An 18,032-nucleotide genomic window follows, 5' to 3' on the forward strand; every position below is an offset into this window, starting at 1 on the left:
TTCATCTTTGTAGAGGTTTCACATTTCTGTGTCTGAATGGAAATTTCCAGAAGTCAATTAACTGCTAAAATGTTTATGATACATGGGCAGCACTCATTCAAACCAGCTGGTTTCAGGTAACAATAATTCAAAGTTTTGCTTTGAATAAATGTTAGGAGAGACAAGCTGAGTTCCAAAGCATCTCTAAATTAAATAGTATTTGACTAAAAAAAGATAATATATGAATCAGCTTGATTTCCATTGGTTGGCAGCACTACCGATTTTCTCCTATGGAGACTCTGGGCCATATTTCCAGGCAATATTTAGTGTCCTCGTAAATGATAGGGCAGAAATCACAAAGACACTTGGTTTCTGCCACATTTACTTTGAAAAGGAAAATCACTATGATTCATTTGTCTTTGATTCCCATAATGGTCATTCCTGGTTCCTTGGCTTCTACTGCCACTTCCCAAGTCATATGGGGTGGAATCCCACTTAAGACCATATATCCAGGGTGACATCTGGTTCATCAGCTTGATTTCATCATACTGACAGCCTCTGTGATCAAATAGTAAGATCAGAGAAAACAGACCCACCTCATCATAGACGCTGTCATTCCTGTGAAAGTCTCCAGCCTTCCTTGGAAGAACGTGGACGTGAACATGCTAAAAACGTTCAAGAGAAAAAAAAAATGAAATGTGATTATCTCCTCGTATATTTCTAGACTTGACAGTGATGCTCCTATGAAGCCCAATTACTCAACATTGGTTCCTGCTGGATTATTTTTCAGAGGGAGATGATGTTCACCTTCAGTAACTGTATCTGAAATCTGTGGAGAACAGAGAGGCACAAAACAAGAGAGAACAACTTGGTGGCATATATGAGAGTTTGAGTGAAATGCCAGAGTGTTTTATGGGGTATGTGGAATTATTCATAGTTGTCAGTCTTGGTTGTATTTAGCCAGGGCTTTCAAGTGACAGCATGGTTTAAAAGGTGACCATAGTTACTCTGAAAGTGACAAGAAATAAGAATTGGCTAAGAGAGAATTGCATTAAGTAAAAAGCAAATAAATGAAGGTATTAAAGAGTGTGCACCATGTTTTAGAATCAAGGTTTCTAAATAAAAATCATATGAAAGTAATATAAATAGTCCTTACTTATTAAAGTTTTACTTACTATGGTAAGAACACTCTGTGCTTAGCGTTTATCTCTTTTAATGCTCTGAATAATCCCATGAGGCAAGTTCTACTCTGACACCCACTTTGCAGATGAGGAAAGCTATTCCCAGGAAAGTCCCCATGGGAGAGACCCCATGGGAGGCAGCAGAGTCAGTGCAGGAATCCAGGTCTTGTGACTCTTGCTCCCATGCTCTTCATGAGTGTTTTGGTTCATTCTGTGAGGCTGATCTATTAAACAGCCCGTGTCTCCAGTCTATGAAAGCACCCTGGTAATATACATAGCAATGCTATTATGCAGAGATCATGAATCAAGGCACACTGCATATCTAATTCAATATATTCTTCAAGGCTAAACTGCCATTTGAAAGTTTTACTTTCCAAATAGCCTCTATTGTACCTCTGCTCAAGTTAAACCTCATTCCTGCCCTTGAGCTATGTTCTTGTGTTTATTACAAACCGTGTGGAGGAACGTGAAAATGAAAAGCCTAAATGCAGAGAAGCTGACAAAGAATCAAACTTTGTCCCTGATCACGCCCACCCCTTCTTGATTATGGAGTTCAGGCTCTGAGCTTCCAAAGGGCCTCTGGAGAATGGGAGATTAAGTGTCTCTGTGGCTTTGCTGCAAAAGGAGGGGGGAAATGATATGCTATTAAGGCAGAGGCAGGGAAAAAGGTGGTCCAAGGTGAATGAACACAGAGAAGCTTCATGTCAGCCCCAGAGCACATCGTCCCCGAAGAAGGACATGTTATTGCCAGAATATTCTCCAGTCAACAATGAAGGCAGTCACAGATTGCTCAGCAACTGGGGTGAGCGTATACTTAAGTTACAAAGACTGTGTGAGCATAGGGAGACAAGGAGAATCAACAAATAAGGAAAAATAAATTGCAGACTACCCATGAAAGTGTTAGGAGAAAACAAAGGAGGATGTGCCCAGGCTGAAATGTGCTGAAGGACACAGGCTGGCTGACTTCAAAGTGAGACCAGAAAAGTGCCACAATGTAAGGGAATAGCCCATCTTAGAAGGAGGCTTCACTCAAACCTTGCTTCCCATACCTGCAGCTCTCCTTTCCACCTTTCTTTCTTCCCCGTTCCTTTCTTTCTTCTTGTTCTCCTTCCTTCCTTTCTTCCCTGCTCCCTTATCTTCATTTCTTCTATCCATCACTCCATCCAACCACCCACACAACATCTCCCTTGTATGTGTAATAACCAGGTATTACACAACCTTGTATGTGTAATAACCAGACCAGTGTTGTGCAAACTACCCAATGCAAACCCTGGACCCACCACTTACTAGCTGCAGCCCCTGCCTCAAAAGGGCCTATATCTCCGTGTCCTCAGCTGCAGTGAGAGTGCAACAGTCTCTACCTCACTTAGTTATTAAGAGGGATCAAAGCTAAGCCTGTGCTCAGCATGCTGCTTAGGACATAATTAGTACTCAACACATGCCGCTACAGCAGTATTGCTTTTATTTTTTTTTATGTATTTTTATTATCATTGTTTTTAACCTTCAGACCAAGTAGAGATCACATTCAGGGACCAGATCCCATGCTAGCAAGGAAGATATTTAAGAAGCTCCTTGAATGGGGCATCGTTCTAGTTCGTCTTCTGCTAGAGCTTGTTTCTCTTGCTTTGACTGCAGGTGCTCAAATCTGAGCATGCACCTGGGCCTGGTGAGACACCAGGGCCCCACATGTGCATTTCTAACAAACTCACAGGTGATACCGGTGTTGCTGGTTCAGGGCCACTGTCTGAGAAGCACTTGATTAGACTGTCCATCCGTTTCTTGACCTCTTTCCTGCCAAATGCGACCAGAGGCACCACAGTCACTCACTGCTTTGTCTGCCCTATTGCATTATGGAACACCAATAAGTAAATGTTCCCCTGGCTTCCTGCACTCTGGTCATCACTTATCCTTAGGGATATGTCTGTTGTTATGCACTAATGAAATACGACTGGCTATGAACTTATTCTTTTAGGGGAGCCTCCTGGGTCCAGGTCCATCCATACCTGCTTTTCTTTACCTTCCTTGCCTAGATTTAGTGTTCAGGGCTACTCCATAAGTTCTGTTATCACCCAGTCCTGGAAATGCCATGCTTGATCATCAGTAACCACTTGGAATGTACTGTGATACTGATGACAACAAACAGCTCACTATGTAGGTGATTCTTCCCAAGGGCACAGACCTCACTCTACCCAGCCTGATATCTTGACATAAATTCTTAAGTGACAGACTGATCTCAAGATCCTGACAACCCACTCAACTCCTCAGAAGAGGGAAATCATGATAAAGCCAGCTCAAAACCTCACTGTTGTGAAGAAATGCAACTGCCATGGCCTTCTGGTAGAATGGCACTCTGATAAAAAAAACAAACAAAACCCTGTGGACAACACAGACACATTGGGATATTTTGACATAACCTGTTCTTGGTGAGTTCATACTGAGCCTTGGTGATCACAACTTACTTCTTGAAGTGCCAGAAAAACTTCTAATTGATAAAGCACTCCAAAGTTGTGTCAGGATTTATTTTTCACTAGAGTTTAAATTTTGCTAGAGTTTCAAGCAGTTTAGCTACTTGAGTTAGAAGAATACTTCAGAAAATCCATAACCTGGTCTACACCAAAAGAGTTACCATGGTCAAGTAAAATTTCACAATGCTTATTAGCATATTAAGGTATCTGAGAAGAACCACATTATATACACTTGATTAAATATGTTCAATTGCAACCAAGAAACTTATTTAATAATGGAGATCTCAGGTCCTTATTTATAGAATATCTATTTACATTTTCTAATAGATATTCATGCAAAAATATTTATAACCAGGTGCCATTCTAGGAACCAGGAATATAGTAATTAACAAGTCCCCACCCCCATGAAGCTACATTCCAATGGGTGATGCAGACAATAAACAAGTAAATAAATATACAATTTAATTTCAGGTGAAGATAAGTGTTATGGAAAAAAATATAGTGCACAGAGCTTAAAATTCAGAATTGGGACACTTAAAAATTTGAAGTTTGGGAAAAAAAGAAAATGGACTAAAGTTAAGGATACACTGAGGAAAGAGACAAATCAGGAGAGGGTAAATGTTAGAACTGAGTGAGGAAGGAATTTTAAGAAGGAGGGTATAATCATCAGTGTCAGTGCTGCAAACTGAGGAAATAAACACTTAGCTAAAAACATATTCAACATCATTAGTCATTAGTGAAAGCAAAGCCACACTGAGATATTGCTTCACACTCAACAGAATGGCAATTAAAAAAATAAAATAAAAAGCAAGACAATAACAACTGTTGTCAAGAATATAGAGAATTAAAACCTTCATACACTTTTGGCGGGAACATAAAATGGCATCACTGCTTTGGAAAAAGAGTTCAACACTTCCTCAAAAAGTTAAACAGGGTTTTCATAGAACCCAAAATTCCATTCCTACGTATATACCCAAGAGATATGAAAACATATGGACACACAAAAACTTGCACATGAATATTTATACAAGTATTAACCATAATAGTCAAATAGGGGAAACAACCCAAATGCCCATCAAGTAGTGAATGCATGAACAAATGTGGTATAGCCAGGTAACAGAACATGATTCAGCCATAAAAAGGAATGAAGAACTGCTAAGTCAAAGAATTATGCTAAATGAATTTCAGTCCATGAGAGAAGTCATACATAAAAGGCCAGATATTGTCTGATTCCATGTATGAAATGTCCAGAATAGGCAAATCTATTGGGATAGAAAGTAAATTAGCAATTTCCAGGAAAAAAAAAAAACAAGGAGTAAGTGCTAATGGGCATGAGGTATCTTTTGGGGAAGATGAATATATTTTGGAATTAGATAGTCATGATGGTTGCACAACTTTGTGAATATTCTAGAAAAAACACGGAACTGTACACTTTAAAAGAGTGCATTTTATGGTATGTGGATTATACCTCAATAAATAAAGCTGTTATTTATTTTTTAAGTTTATTTACTTATTTAATTCTTTCTTTCTTTTTTCTTTCTTTCTTTCTTTCTTTCTTTCTTTCTTTCTTTCTTTCTTTCTTTCTTTCTTTCTTTCCTTCCTTCCTTCCTTCTCTCGAGAACATGAGCAGGAGAGGGGGAGAGAGAGAGGGAGAGAGAGAATCCCAAGCAGGGTCTGCACTGTCAGCACAGAGCCTGACGTGAAGCCTGAACCCATGAAATGCAAGATCATGACCTGAGCCAAAATCAAGAGTTGGACACTCAACCTACTGAGCCACTCAGGAGCCCCAAAGCTGTTATTTAAAAAAACAAAACAAAACTGAAGTGGATTTAGGAGAGAGGGAAAGGTGAAGAAAGGGAGAGACATAAGCACAGAAAACTTTCCAAGGAAAAGGAGTCTTGCAAAGAAATCAATAGCAGTATCTGCAGAGGAGGAAGAAAATCACTCTTTGGGAAATACTGGTTTAAGTTTCCTAAGCTTACTAATTTCTACAATTATTATTATTATTATTATTATTATTATTATTATTGTTATTATCTTTAGTAGTAGAAATTGTCATTAGCATTTATTGAAAGCTCACTACATGCCAGTCCCTGGGATGATTTATATCCTTTCAGGGAAGTCTTACAATACTCCCAAGAGATGGGGCACCTGGGTGGCTCATTAGGTTAAGTGTCTGAATTCAGCTCAGGTCATGACCTCACAGTTTGTGGGATTGAGCCCTGCAAGGAGCTCTGTGCTGACAGCTTGGAGCCTGTGGTCTCCTTCAGATTCTGTGTCTCCCTCTCACTGCCCCTCCCCTGCTCATGCCTTCTCTCTCTCTCTCTCTCTCTCTCTCAAAAATAAATAAACATAAAAAATACTCCCAAGAGGTAATTAATAAATACACTTATCATTTCCAGTTGACAAAATAGACCCCAAGAGGTTAAGCAACTTGCCCAAGCTCCTGCAGAGAGTGACCAAGAGCTGAAATCTGAATCCAAGACTGCCATGACACCATCTCTTAGGAGACCACCCTGCTTCTCCCAAATATTCGTACCAGATATAAGGACAACTCTTTGCTATGGCTCTCAAGCTCCATGATTTCTCAGTAATGTCTTTGATCACATCTGCAAGTCCTTTGGGCATCAAAGAATAGAAGTGGCCTTTCCCTAGAAACTTTAATTCACTTAAAACAGTGTCATCTCCTGAGCTCCATTTTTACCTTATTCGTTCTTAGTTGGGAGCTATCCCCAACATAATATAAACTAAGTTGCTCAATGCCAAATCTTTTCTTCCACTCAGGTATTAAATTTAAGTAATTTGTACCAAGCAGTAGATTCACCCTTTCCTGGCTCACACACTTGAGCACATTTTAGCTTTAAAAGCCCTGTTATCTCTAGCTTTTTCTCCAAGAACCCCCTCCCTCAGATCAATGAGTGACCTTAGAATGCAAATCTGATTCTAAAGAATAACAAAAACCACTGCAGGTAATGGGCAGAGATACTTTTACCCTTCTAGTAAATCCACATCCTAATCCCTGAACTCGTGCATAAGTTGTTACATGGCAAAGGTGAAATTAGCTACAGAAAGATTAAGGTTGCTAACCAGTTGCCCTTAAAATAGGAAAACTATGGGTGATCTTGGATTTTCCACCTGGGCTCAGGGTGACCACAAGGATCACCTTAAAAGTGGAAGAGGGTGACCATCATCAAAATTTAAAACAATGTGCTCCAAAGAATACCATCAAGTAACTGAAAGGTCAACTCAGAGAATGGGAGAAAACTTTTGTAGATCATATATCTGATTGGGCACTATATCCAGGACACATAAAGAACTATGAAAACTTAATGAAAGACAAAATTCTAACTAAAAAACAGGCAAAGTAGGAACATTTCTCCAAAGAAGATGCATAAATGGCAGCAAGCACCTGAATAGAGCCAGTAGGCCACCCTGTTAGAAGGACTTTCCTGAGAGCCAGCCTCTTTCTCTGTCTTCCCAGGAGAGGCAGATGACAATACTTCAAATCAGCACAAGATTCCCCAGCATGAAGCATGCTACTAGTTAGGGGGCCATATAATTTATTGTCTAAAGTGGGGCTTTTAAGAGTGAAAGAAGGCACTATTCACACTGCACTGGCCTGTTTAGGACAATAGGCCTAACTCTGAGCTGTTCCAAATAAACCCAGACATACATTCACCCAAATACTAGTCGTTCAGTTGGGAAGGACAATGGAGTAGCTAGATGGATATGACATCCCCTCAACCTGCCTTATAATTTCAGCTCTGCCACTATGATAAATTGGGTGACCCTGGACCATTTACGTGTTCCTCAGAAAGCCCCCCAGTTTCCTCATGTAGAAAAATAGAGACGGTAGGAGTTTCTACTTCTTAGGACTTTGGATGTGCTAATACATCTACAGCTCTGTGTGCCATTATTAGCAACAACTGTTCTCATGGGAATGGTAGCTCATGTTATAACTGATAGTAACTTAAAAATGGATGGATGAGGGGCACCTGGGTGGCTCAGTTGGTTAAGCTTATGACTCCAGCTCAGGTCATGACCCTGTGGTTGGTGAGTTCAAGTCCCACGTCAGGCTCTGTGCTGACAGCTCAGAGCCTAGAGCCTGCTTTGGATTCTATGTCTCTGACTCTCTCTGCTCCTCCCCCTCTCTGCCTCTCAAAAATAATAAACATTAAATTTTTTTAAAAAAAATGGATAGATGAATGGTGTGATAGTGCAATTGATGTCTAAGTAAAGCTAATAATAATTAAGTGATGTGTCAGTGTTATCTTTATAGAAGAGAAGTGGATTAAATTTAAGGGGTTCTCCAAAAAAGTGATGACATAACCAACATTTCTAGAGACACCAGGTGTCCCTCATTCATAACATTCAACTAACAGCCTCAGAATAATGGATGATGTATTTAGTCCCCCTTTTTGTTATCCAGATTATATAGTTAAGCTACTTGAATAGGAGGGGGTGGAGAAGCCCAGAACTTCTTTTTAAAACAAAAAAAAAGGCGGGGAGGAGTTCCTAAATGGTGGAAACAGGATGTTTTGCCTTTTGGAAGTCTGGGAGGAGGAGGAGGTGGACATCGAAAATCTATAGTAATTTGAGAATTTGAATCTGTGGAGGAAGCGAAAGCAATGAAAGACTGGAGGCAAAATAATGGGAAGGGGACTGTGTTAACTCCTCATGCCCAGATGTTTCTCTCCACACGGCAGTCACTCTACTGCCATTCTTAGTAAAGGGAAATGGAAGAAGCCACTTGAAATGTAATTGTCTCTTGCTGTTCCTGTTTGGGCCTATTATGCAAACAGTAGGAAGATTTCTCATTTTGTTCTGTTTATTGCAGTAGGATTATAAACAGAAAGAGGAGAGGTTCTTCCAGCACCTGCTTTCTTAATTGATAGTGATTTCCTTGCCCCCAAAAGCGAGTGGTTTTTAAACAACGTAGGTACTTTCTGCTGCGCAACATCACTGTTTTATAAACAACTCGTGAAGACAGGAAAGGTGGTGGAACCAAGCAATAGCTCCCATTTCCTGCTTGGGGTGAACACTGCACGTCGGTCACCTTATATATTTCTTCCATTTGCAATCAAGGCTTTTATTTACAAAGACAAATGATAGAAAAGGCAAGTTTTCTTCCTGTGGGCCCTGTTTTTGTGAGTGATGGGTTATGAAGTTGTTCTCCTTTTTATCTGTTCATTTTGTTCTGAATTTTAGCAGAAGGGCTCCTTAAAACAAAGAACACAAGAGAAATCTCATATGATCCAGTGCTTGGCTTTAGAGATAAGCTACTCGTGCTTGTGGTGCAGAAGATGGGGGAAAAGTGATTGGCAAAACAGATGCATTGACACCTGCTCATGTTTGTTCAGTTCTCTGACCTGTACTTGTGAAAGAGAAATTGAAGAAGAACCTGACCATTATTTCTATGTTCTGAGCTTAAAGCCAAAAGGGAAAGACACATGCCCAGGCTCTCAGAGTGCAGTGACACTCTATAAAGCATGAGATTCCAGCATCTTGCTTTTATTTGACTTGAAAAGACCTTAATTTTTAGAAAATTTTAAATTTAAAGCTGTCTGGTCGCTAAAAGCTCCTTTAAACTCTCATTGTGGTTTGGAGCCATACATCATCAAAGCCATGATGCTTAGATGATGTACTGCACCCATATATCATGAGAGCACTGTCCCTCTCATGATATATTATTATAACTCACAATTGGAGCACCGCCATTGATATATGGCTTAAAAACACAATTGTTAAGCCAAAAAACTCTGCAGGGTCTCCACATATTCTGGAAGTATTTTGTTTTGTTTTTGTTTTTTTAACTGAATTGGCTTTTTTAAAAAAAATTTTTTCTTAAAGTTTCTCAACTTAACTGGAGCAGTCTGGACACCTGAAAAATACTGGGTTTCTTCTGTTTCCTAAAAGGCATACCAGTTGCTTCAGCATTGCTGAAAGTCTAAAGGAAGGAACTCATTGACAGGAGGGTCAAAAACCATCACTGTGCCTGTGCCTTCTGACAGACTACCAATTTTATTCTTGAGTTGGCTGGGCCCTCAAGGTGTCCTCAAGGCCCTGTGAGCAGGAGGACTTCCAGTGACATTTATTTTGGAACTACAAACCAATACTTACCAAAGCAAGTATGGCAGAATCCATCCATAAAGAAAAAAACAGGCTTTGGGGTTGTTGATAGTTCAGAATAGGATACATTTAGAAAGGCTTGCTTCAGAACCAACCACACCTTCTGGTTTAGAGTAGAAGCAGGTTGTCAAAAACATTTTCAGGGGGTGCCTGGGTGGCTCAGTCATGATCTCAGCTGGATCTTGGCTCAGGTCAAGATCTCATGGTTGTGAGTTCAAGTCCCACATCTGGCTCTCTGCTGTTAGCACACAGCGTGTTTCAGATCTTCCGTCCCTCTGTCTCTCTGCCCTTCCTGGCTCATATTCTGTCTGTCTGTCTGTCTGTCTCTCTCTCGAAAATGAACACTTAAGATAAATAAAGAAAACTGTTCAGGAAGAAGAAAATAGGATGTATAATCACTACCCTTTAAAACGTTGACAAACTCAAGCAATATTGATAAAACCATGATAAACCATGCAAATATGATAATTTTAATGTCAATAGGGTCTGCTCATGCAACAAGACAAATGAAACTCCAGGTAGACTTATTTGAGGACAAAAAAAAAAAGTCTTCCCATTAATCCACACATGCAAGAGTTCTGTTTGCTGCTGAGCAGAGAGAGTACATTACTGACAATTCCAGTAAAATGATTTTCAAGAGATACAAAGAATGTTTAAGGACTTACCACCCTTGTATTTTATCAGCAGTTGTTGTAGTTGTTGTGTTTACAGTATGTATCCTTGGTAGGAAAAATTACATAGTGATCCTTCCTACGTATGACATTTCTTTCCTGTTCCTTGTCTCCCATTTCCTCCCAATTTTTAAGAGCCAGTTTAAATGCCCACCATCACCTCCTTCAGACTCACCAGGGGTCTTCTGATTCATTGTAGGCATCTCAATGACTGCTTTGTACTGTTAAGAACCATTAATTCCAGGTGCCTCTCTTCTATTCTAGGAATATTCCTGACTGTACTTTTCTCCTGATTATTTCCTTCCCCCAATCCCACATTCCATATTATGTAAATGCATGGTAGATGGATGGGTGAATGGATGGATAGATGGTTGTGTGGGTAGGGGATTACAAACTGTTCTTAATTTGTTAGGTTGTTTTAGAAAAAAAGAAAAAAAGAAACCTCATACACACAGATTCTTTTGACCACTCTTGTCTTTTCCCTCTGCTTCCACATACAAGGATATGGCCTGTGCAGAGCCATTATGATTACATCGCACATTACTTTCTTTCCCATTGCATTTTTTTTTTTTACAAAAGTGTAAGTTTGAAGGTCTTGTCTTTCCAGCTTCATATAAGTGCTTTTTAAAAACTCCTCAAATATGCTTGAGTGTCTGGAGCAAATAGCTCATCCTGAAAACAATCAGCCTTGCACGGACTGCCAAGAGGATGTATTCTTTGCTCAGCATTAACTTTAATAAGAGTTACTATGGTTCTGTCTCAGGAGAAAAGAAGAAACCCACCCTTTCTTTGGATAGCTTGTGACCTTGACAAATTAATTCTAGGATGTTCTCTTTGCTACAAAGAGTATCTAGAATATGTTTTTTTTTATACACCATATCAGAACATTAATCCACAGAGTTATTCCCTCTGGGTATTTTTCTGTTGGGTATACAATAAAGGATTTGGATGCAAATGGAACAATTATGGCATTTTTCCTTGTCTTACTCATTCTGTGACAAATGCACATTGCTTTACTGTTTGCCATACACATAATTACAGTTCTTTAATTTATGTTTCAATAAAATGTATAATAATAAACGTTTACTGCTCCATGAATAAACATTCAAATGAAGTCTCTAATGGAGGTTACATGTTTCGAAGCAGCTCTGTGGCTTTCTAGAAATCTTGCCCTCTACTTAATGAGCATCATTTCCATAATCTGTGCATTATTGCTTAAGCTTCCCTTTAGGAATATTTTACAAAGCAAAAAAAAAAAAAGTGAAATATTATCAGTCCAAAGGGAAAAAAATGTTAAGGGGATTAGCAACTTGTCCTGTTAAAGGGACAGGACAAGCTTTCATGTCCCTCCAGAGATAGTGACACAGTAATTATGGAAATGGTGCTTCCTAATTATCTCACTAGCTGAGTGCATCACTACTATAGTTTTCACCTTTAATATCTGGTTTAAATAAAAGTGATGAGAAACCCAGAAAGGTCAGCCATGAAGGGCAAGCTTGTGTTATTTCCATTTCTAGTGCTAACAGAGAGACTAGGAAGTAGACCTATAAATTCACAGGAGGTCAGGAGACCACAACATGTAAACTTCTGGGTGTGAAACAGACACACAGTCTGAGTATCAAATAGTTACCCAGAAGTAACTGAATCTAGACAAGATCCTAAGTTGGGTTTCAAGTTGATGGTGTCATGAATTATTTTCAATATGGGTTATTTTTTAGGAAAATTACTTAATATAATTTTATGTCATTATCATTTCAAAGGTTAATCTATTTCAAATAATTTTTGCAAATTGTGTTCCAAAAAGCAGGTGCTTTTTAAAAATAAATGAAGCATAATGATACTTTTCTTTTCCCTTTGTCCACCAGTGACAACTAGGTTGTTTAACTAGAGAGAGAGAAAAAAACAAAAAACAAAAAAAACCCAAAAAACAAGGTGCCAGATAAAATCAAGGAACAAAGATGTGCTGCGGTATGGTAAGATCCAGACACTTAGCCTCTGCAGGAGGGTGATGAACCACATCAGTTCACGACCTGTCAGTCTGCTTTGTTGGTGGGCTGGCACACTATTTAAACGTTGTCAGGAAGGAATCATTTTACAGAGTTAAAAGTCATGTTTCTTTAGTATGAAAAAATGTCTCTGTGCCTGCATGCAACATTTTGAGACTTTGCTGTTCATTTAACGTAGGAACAGCAGCAAGCAGGGAAGGGTTCCTAAATGAAGCCCTCCTTCTCCCACCATTTTGTGATTTTCTATGAATAATGAGTTCCTTGCTTTAAATGTTACTGCAAAATCTTTCAAAAGAACATTCTCTTCCCTTAACATGAGTTGAACACAGATTTTCACCATTTCAATATGGCTATTTTCACATGCGACTTCAACAAAATAAAACATTCAGCATAAATAGATTTAGTGTGATCCAAATTTTATCATATTTCTCCCTTGGATTTTTTTTTCACATTCCACTCTTCTCTTGGTACATATGCTTTCTTGTTTTCTAATGTTCCTGAATTAACAAATTAGGCAGAGCCATCGTTTGGAGGGTTACATTTTCCTTCTAATTCAAGTGAGCAGGTATTGATTTTGGAGTCATGCTTTTAGAAATGAATCCTCTTTTAGGATGGGCCAATTCTCAACCTACGGAGCTGCTAAGTGGAGCTGCTACTTCCTACAAAAGTTCTACTCAGATACTCTGTAGAGATCATGAACTTCATAAATGAGATTCTTTTCAAAGTAATCATTGTGAAATATACCAGAAAAAAGCACCCTCACCCACCTCCCTGCAACCCACGAGTACTGATTTGATAGCTCAAGACAGGATAAATGACTCCGATTAGGCCAATGATCCCCAGTTTTATCGGGACCTCCTAAATCATATCTCAGTTTAGGTCTAAAATGATGATACTAGGAGCATCCGGAGGGCTGCATATCATCTCAGCCTGGCTCCCACACAAGGAGCCAGGGAGATTTGTGGGACCCTGTCTGGTGGCTTTGAGGCACAAACTATGAATACTGCTAAGGCAATAATAATAAAAAAAGGAAACAGGCAGTGGGGAAAGCCCTGGGACTATCCCTCGTTTTTCTCATAATATACTTTATTGTTCAATGAGACAGAGTGATTCCACAGGCAGTGCCCAGAAATTAGATAATATGAGAAATCAATAATGTTTCCTTTCCTGGGTGATTTCAGCAACTGAGGCCCTGGGATTTACGTTGACTCAACTTTTTTAGTCCAGAATGGGACACTTGCTCGCTTCAGTCTCCATGGTTCAACACGGACTGGCCATTAATGGAAGACACATTGCAGCATGTCATTTGGTCCCAACCCTCCCTCAGGGAGGGAACTGCAGTGGGGTGTTAGCAGTGGCTCCCATTTGCCAGGAATCTGACTGCAGACCTGAGATTTACGGTGGTGGAGCCCTTTGAGGAACACTTAGCATAAATGCTCCCTCATGGCATGGGTCAGAATTGATTGTACAGGCAGTGAAGTGAGGTGAACAGTTGATGATGATTGTCCTGTGCCTTCTAATATTCAAAATTAACTTCTGGTCAAAAAGGGCCATCCAATGGCTATCTTGTAGCACATAAAGAAACAAATGTCAGGCTGGCGTTGGCTTAGGACACTGTGGGTCCCTGGCTGCTGCCAGCGTTGGCTTCATTCATTAATGTGATGAACTAACAATTCATCTTTTAAAATGAATTATGCAAGCAGGCCACACCAGGCTCATGTATGTGAAAGTTGGGAATCACGTTTTGCTCCTGAGAAATGTCACATGTCCATCAGCAGATAGTCAGTCCAAGGAAGAGGGCGTCACAGATAATGGTGAATGTGTACGTCTTAGAGCCGGTCCAGGTTGTAAAGTGCTTTCCATGAACATGCAATCACCACGTCTAGACTCCAGGGCAGGCATAGATTTCACATTAAGCCTAGTGACAGAAGGTTCAGGTCCCTAGCACTACGTGGTAGGTTAATGAAGCACACATTCTACAGCTGGACCCCCTGGGCTCAGTTCCTAGTCCTGCCACTAACCAGCTGTGGAGCCTAGCCTAAACCAGTTACTCACCTCAGAGCTTCAGATTCCTCCTCCGTAAAACGAACACCCCCACAGGGTTGTTGTGAGGATTGAGTGGGTTAGTATTACAGAGTACTAATATTTGGAACTTAGTAAGCACCATGTAAGTGCTCACCAGCTATCACTGCTGCCACTGCCATCACCACCTCTACAACTGCCACTTGGCCTCAAAAATTCTTATCTTTTTAAATTAAATTTTTAAATGAATATTCATTACGTGAGTCATCTTAGAACTCTCTTTTAAGGAATTTAAGCCATTAAAAACAATTCTGTTGAAGCAAATTCTATAAAACAGACAGAAGTGGAACCATTCTCCGGACACCATTGTGTGACCCCACACACATATCCTGGGCTCATAAAGCCCTGGAGCTTCCCTAGAGCACAGTGTGAAAACCATTACTTTCAACCCACTGGGAAGCGAGACCAAAAGCAGAGAAGTGGGTGCCTCTCCCCTCAGGTTACAAATACTCAGGCAGCAGAGCTTAGTGGTTAGGAGTGCCAAGCTCTAAAGTCACATCCCCATTCCACCCCTCACTTCCCCTTCCCCAGGGATCTTGGGAAAGTTGTTTTACATGTAAGCCTTGGTGTCCATATTTATACATGCAGATAAGGAAGTACCTTCTTCAAAGGGCTGAGAGGATTAAATGAGATAATACATGGAAAGCCTTCCCCACATCTCCTGTCACCATAAGGAAATGCACAAAAAATGTGAGCTGCTCTTCTGGTTATTACTACTTGGGTGTCTGCTCAAGTGTTACCTCCTGTGATAGATGGAATTTTTGTGTGCCCCTAAAATTCATATGCTGAAATCCTAACCCTATTTCCTAATGTGATGGTATGAGGAAGTGAGGTCTTTGGGAGGTAAATAGGTCATAAGGGTGGAGCCCTCATGAATAAGATTCCTGCCCTTATGAAAATACAGGAGCCAGTTTGCTTACTGTGGCCACCTGCAACCAGGAAGTAGGCTCTCGCCTGACACCAGCTCTGAGGGCACCTTTATCTTGGACTTCTCAGCCTCCAGAACAGTAAGAAACAAATGTTGCTGTTTAAGCCATCCAGTCTATGGTGTCCTATTATAGCAGCCCAAACTATGACACCTCCCTAGTGAGGACTTAGTTCTTTTATATAAAAGAAGCCCCATTATTACACAGTCTCTCCTCTTTCCCTACATGAAATGACAATCTATATTTGTTTACATTTTCTTTTTTTTTAAGTTTATTTATTTTGAGAGAGAGAGAGAGAGAGAGAGCGAGCGAGCAGAGGAGGGAAAGAGAGAGAGAGGGTGAGAATCCCAAGCAGGCTCAGGCTATCAGTGCAGAGCCCCAGGTGGGGCTTGATCTCATGAACTGTGAAATCATGACCTGAGCTGAGATCAAGTCAGGTGCCTAATCAACTGACCCACCCAGGCACCCCTATCTGTTCATTTTTTGACATATCCACAGCTGGGATCCCATTTCATGAAATCATACCTAGCACAGTCAATAGACATATGGAGAATGGATGGGTTAAGAGAAATAGGAGGAAGAGGAGAGAGGAAGCATCCCAACTCAATGTTCAAGAGATCACAGGAACTCTACTGGACCTGAATCTAGGAGGTAGAAATCTGTAAAGCAAAAGCAAAAGCAAAACTGATGGTATATACTTATGTGCATATAATTGTATAAGGTGATTGTTCTGAAACTGTCAACTACTCTTAACAGTAGGGTAGTTGCTCTGCTATGAAATCTCAAAAAAGGTAGGGGGGAATGGGTGAATCAAATCAACTTGGGGTGAGCCACAATGAAAGTCCTGCCAAAGATATAAGGATGTCACTGGGACACGAATATCCTCACTGGCCTCGTACCTATTTTTCTCCTAAAAATGGCTCTACATTGTGATTGTGCAGTCTCTCTCTCTCTCTCAGAGCTGGCTTTATTTTGTCCATGCAAAAGTCCGCCATATATTCTCTTATATCCTAAAATATTTTGTAGCCTCCTGCCATGGGTATTGTGCAGTTACACAACTACAGCTGGGATTCCTCATCAGTTTTAGGTCCACTTTGAGGACCTGTGTAATATTTGGACTCAAAATGGGATCACCCATTGGAGAGAGCCTATGAGGCTCAGGACTATACTCCATGCACCATGCTGTCATGACCTCTGTAAGGGCTACCAGAAACCCAGGAGAGGAAGGCACACACCACTACGGGATGCAGTGAGGGTAAGTGCCCCTGGGATCCCTGATATCCCCAAATGAGATATGGTGTGGCTGGCTAAGGGGAGAAGGACTATGGTGAAGTAAGGTGGCTGAACTGGAAATGGTTGGGAATTGGGCGCATGTAGGGGGGGGAAGCATGAGACACCATGTTACTTTTGAGAGCACTGACTCTCAACTTCCAAGAGTTTTCCCTCAACTGTATCTCTAGAACAGTCAGTTAAAGCCCGTCAGGCCTTGGGATCTGAATTCTTCTCATGATCTCTGTCTTGTTTCCTAAAGTGTCCTCAGTTAGAAGGGGTGGATCCTGGCAAACCATTCATACCGCTGTCATTGGGGAGGCTATAGTATCTTGACAGAGGGACTCCAGCTGCTCTAACTATTTCAACCACACTCCAGGCTGTGTTCCCCTCCACCTCTCTGAACCCCTTATTCGGGTTGCATCCATATTTAGCCTCTCATCCTAAATCCTACAGGCAGCCCCTTCAGCTCACAGGCCAACATCAGCCTCACCCTCCATCTTTTCAGAGATCTTTGGAAACCATATCCCATACCTCTTCCATGAACCACCCTCTGGCCAACATTCCAGTGCTCCAACTTGATGCCCTAAACCCAGCCTGAGCCCAGATCTCATCTTCACCTCCTAACAGGCCTAGGGATGACTTTTATGAGATTGATGGCTAATTATTTAACCAAGAATGGGATGGCCAAAGTAAATCATATTTACAAGACAGAAAAAGCTTTTTCTTGAATAAAACAGAACAGCAATTCTCCTTTCTCCAAGAGAACTCACTTGGCCATTCCTCCCAAACGGTGTTTTCTAGGACCAGCTGCCTCATTCTTCTTCTCATCTGTAGCAACTCCATTCTCAGCTAGGACTCCCCCTAGGTGGCTCTGCCTCAGAGACTGCATACTTAAACTGGTTGCAACCAGAATGCTGAGCCCACTATTTGGAGCAGGGACCTGCCCTCCTATTATACTAGTAACAAGAAAAATAAGGCATCACAATAAATCCATGGGTGCATCTCTGAGAGCACAGATTTGCTCAGATTTCACTCCTTGCTTCAGAAACTCTTGCAAAAGGCAGGCAACAAAGCAGAAAATGGCAACTGCAGGGAGACTGGGGCTCAGGGCTTAGAAGAGAATGCTGGCGAGCACCAAGCATTTTCAGGTTGACAGAAGTCAAAGAATTTTTTTAGGACTGGGATCAAAGGGAGATTAGGCAGCTGGATAGGAAGCAGACAAAGAAATATTCTCAACTTCAAATAAATCAGCATGGAAATTGGAGGATTTATATCTTGGTGATGGAAAAGGGAGAAGAACACTAACACCTGTTCTATTTGA

General features: G+C 40.7%; 1 protein-coding gene across 8 annotated transcripts in view; it reads right to left on the bottom strand.

Annotated features, from left to right (window-relative positions):
* Positions 1–18,032, bottom strand: part of FHIT (fragile histidine triad diadenosine triphosphatase) — a 1,426,527-nt gene that overhangs the window by 182,055 nt on the left and 1,226,440 nt on the right. For all 8 annotated transcript variants that reach the window (XM_047850991.1, XM_047850990.1, XM_047850994.1 and 5 more), the window contains one exon: positions 576–644. In XM_047850991.1, the coding sequence (XP_047706947.1) occupies positions 576–644 (69 nt within the window). The remainder of the gene's footprint in view (positions 1–575; positions 645–18,032) is intronic.

This window comes from Prionailurus viverrinus, chromosome A2 (assembly GCF_022837055.1).
Source record: "Prionailurus viverrinus isolate Anna chromosome A2, UM_Priviv_1.0, whole genome shotgun sequence".
Classification (NCBI taxonomy): domain Eukaryota; kingdom Metazoa; phylum Chordata; class Mammalia; order Carnivora; family Felidae; genus Prionailurus; species Prionailurus viverrinus.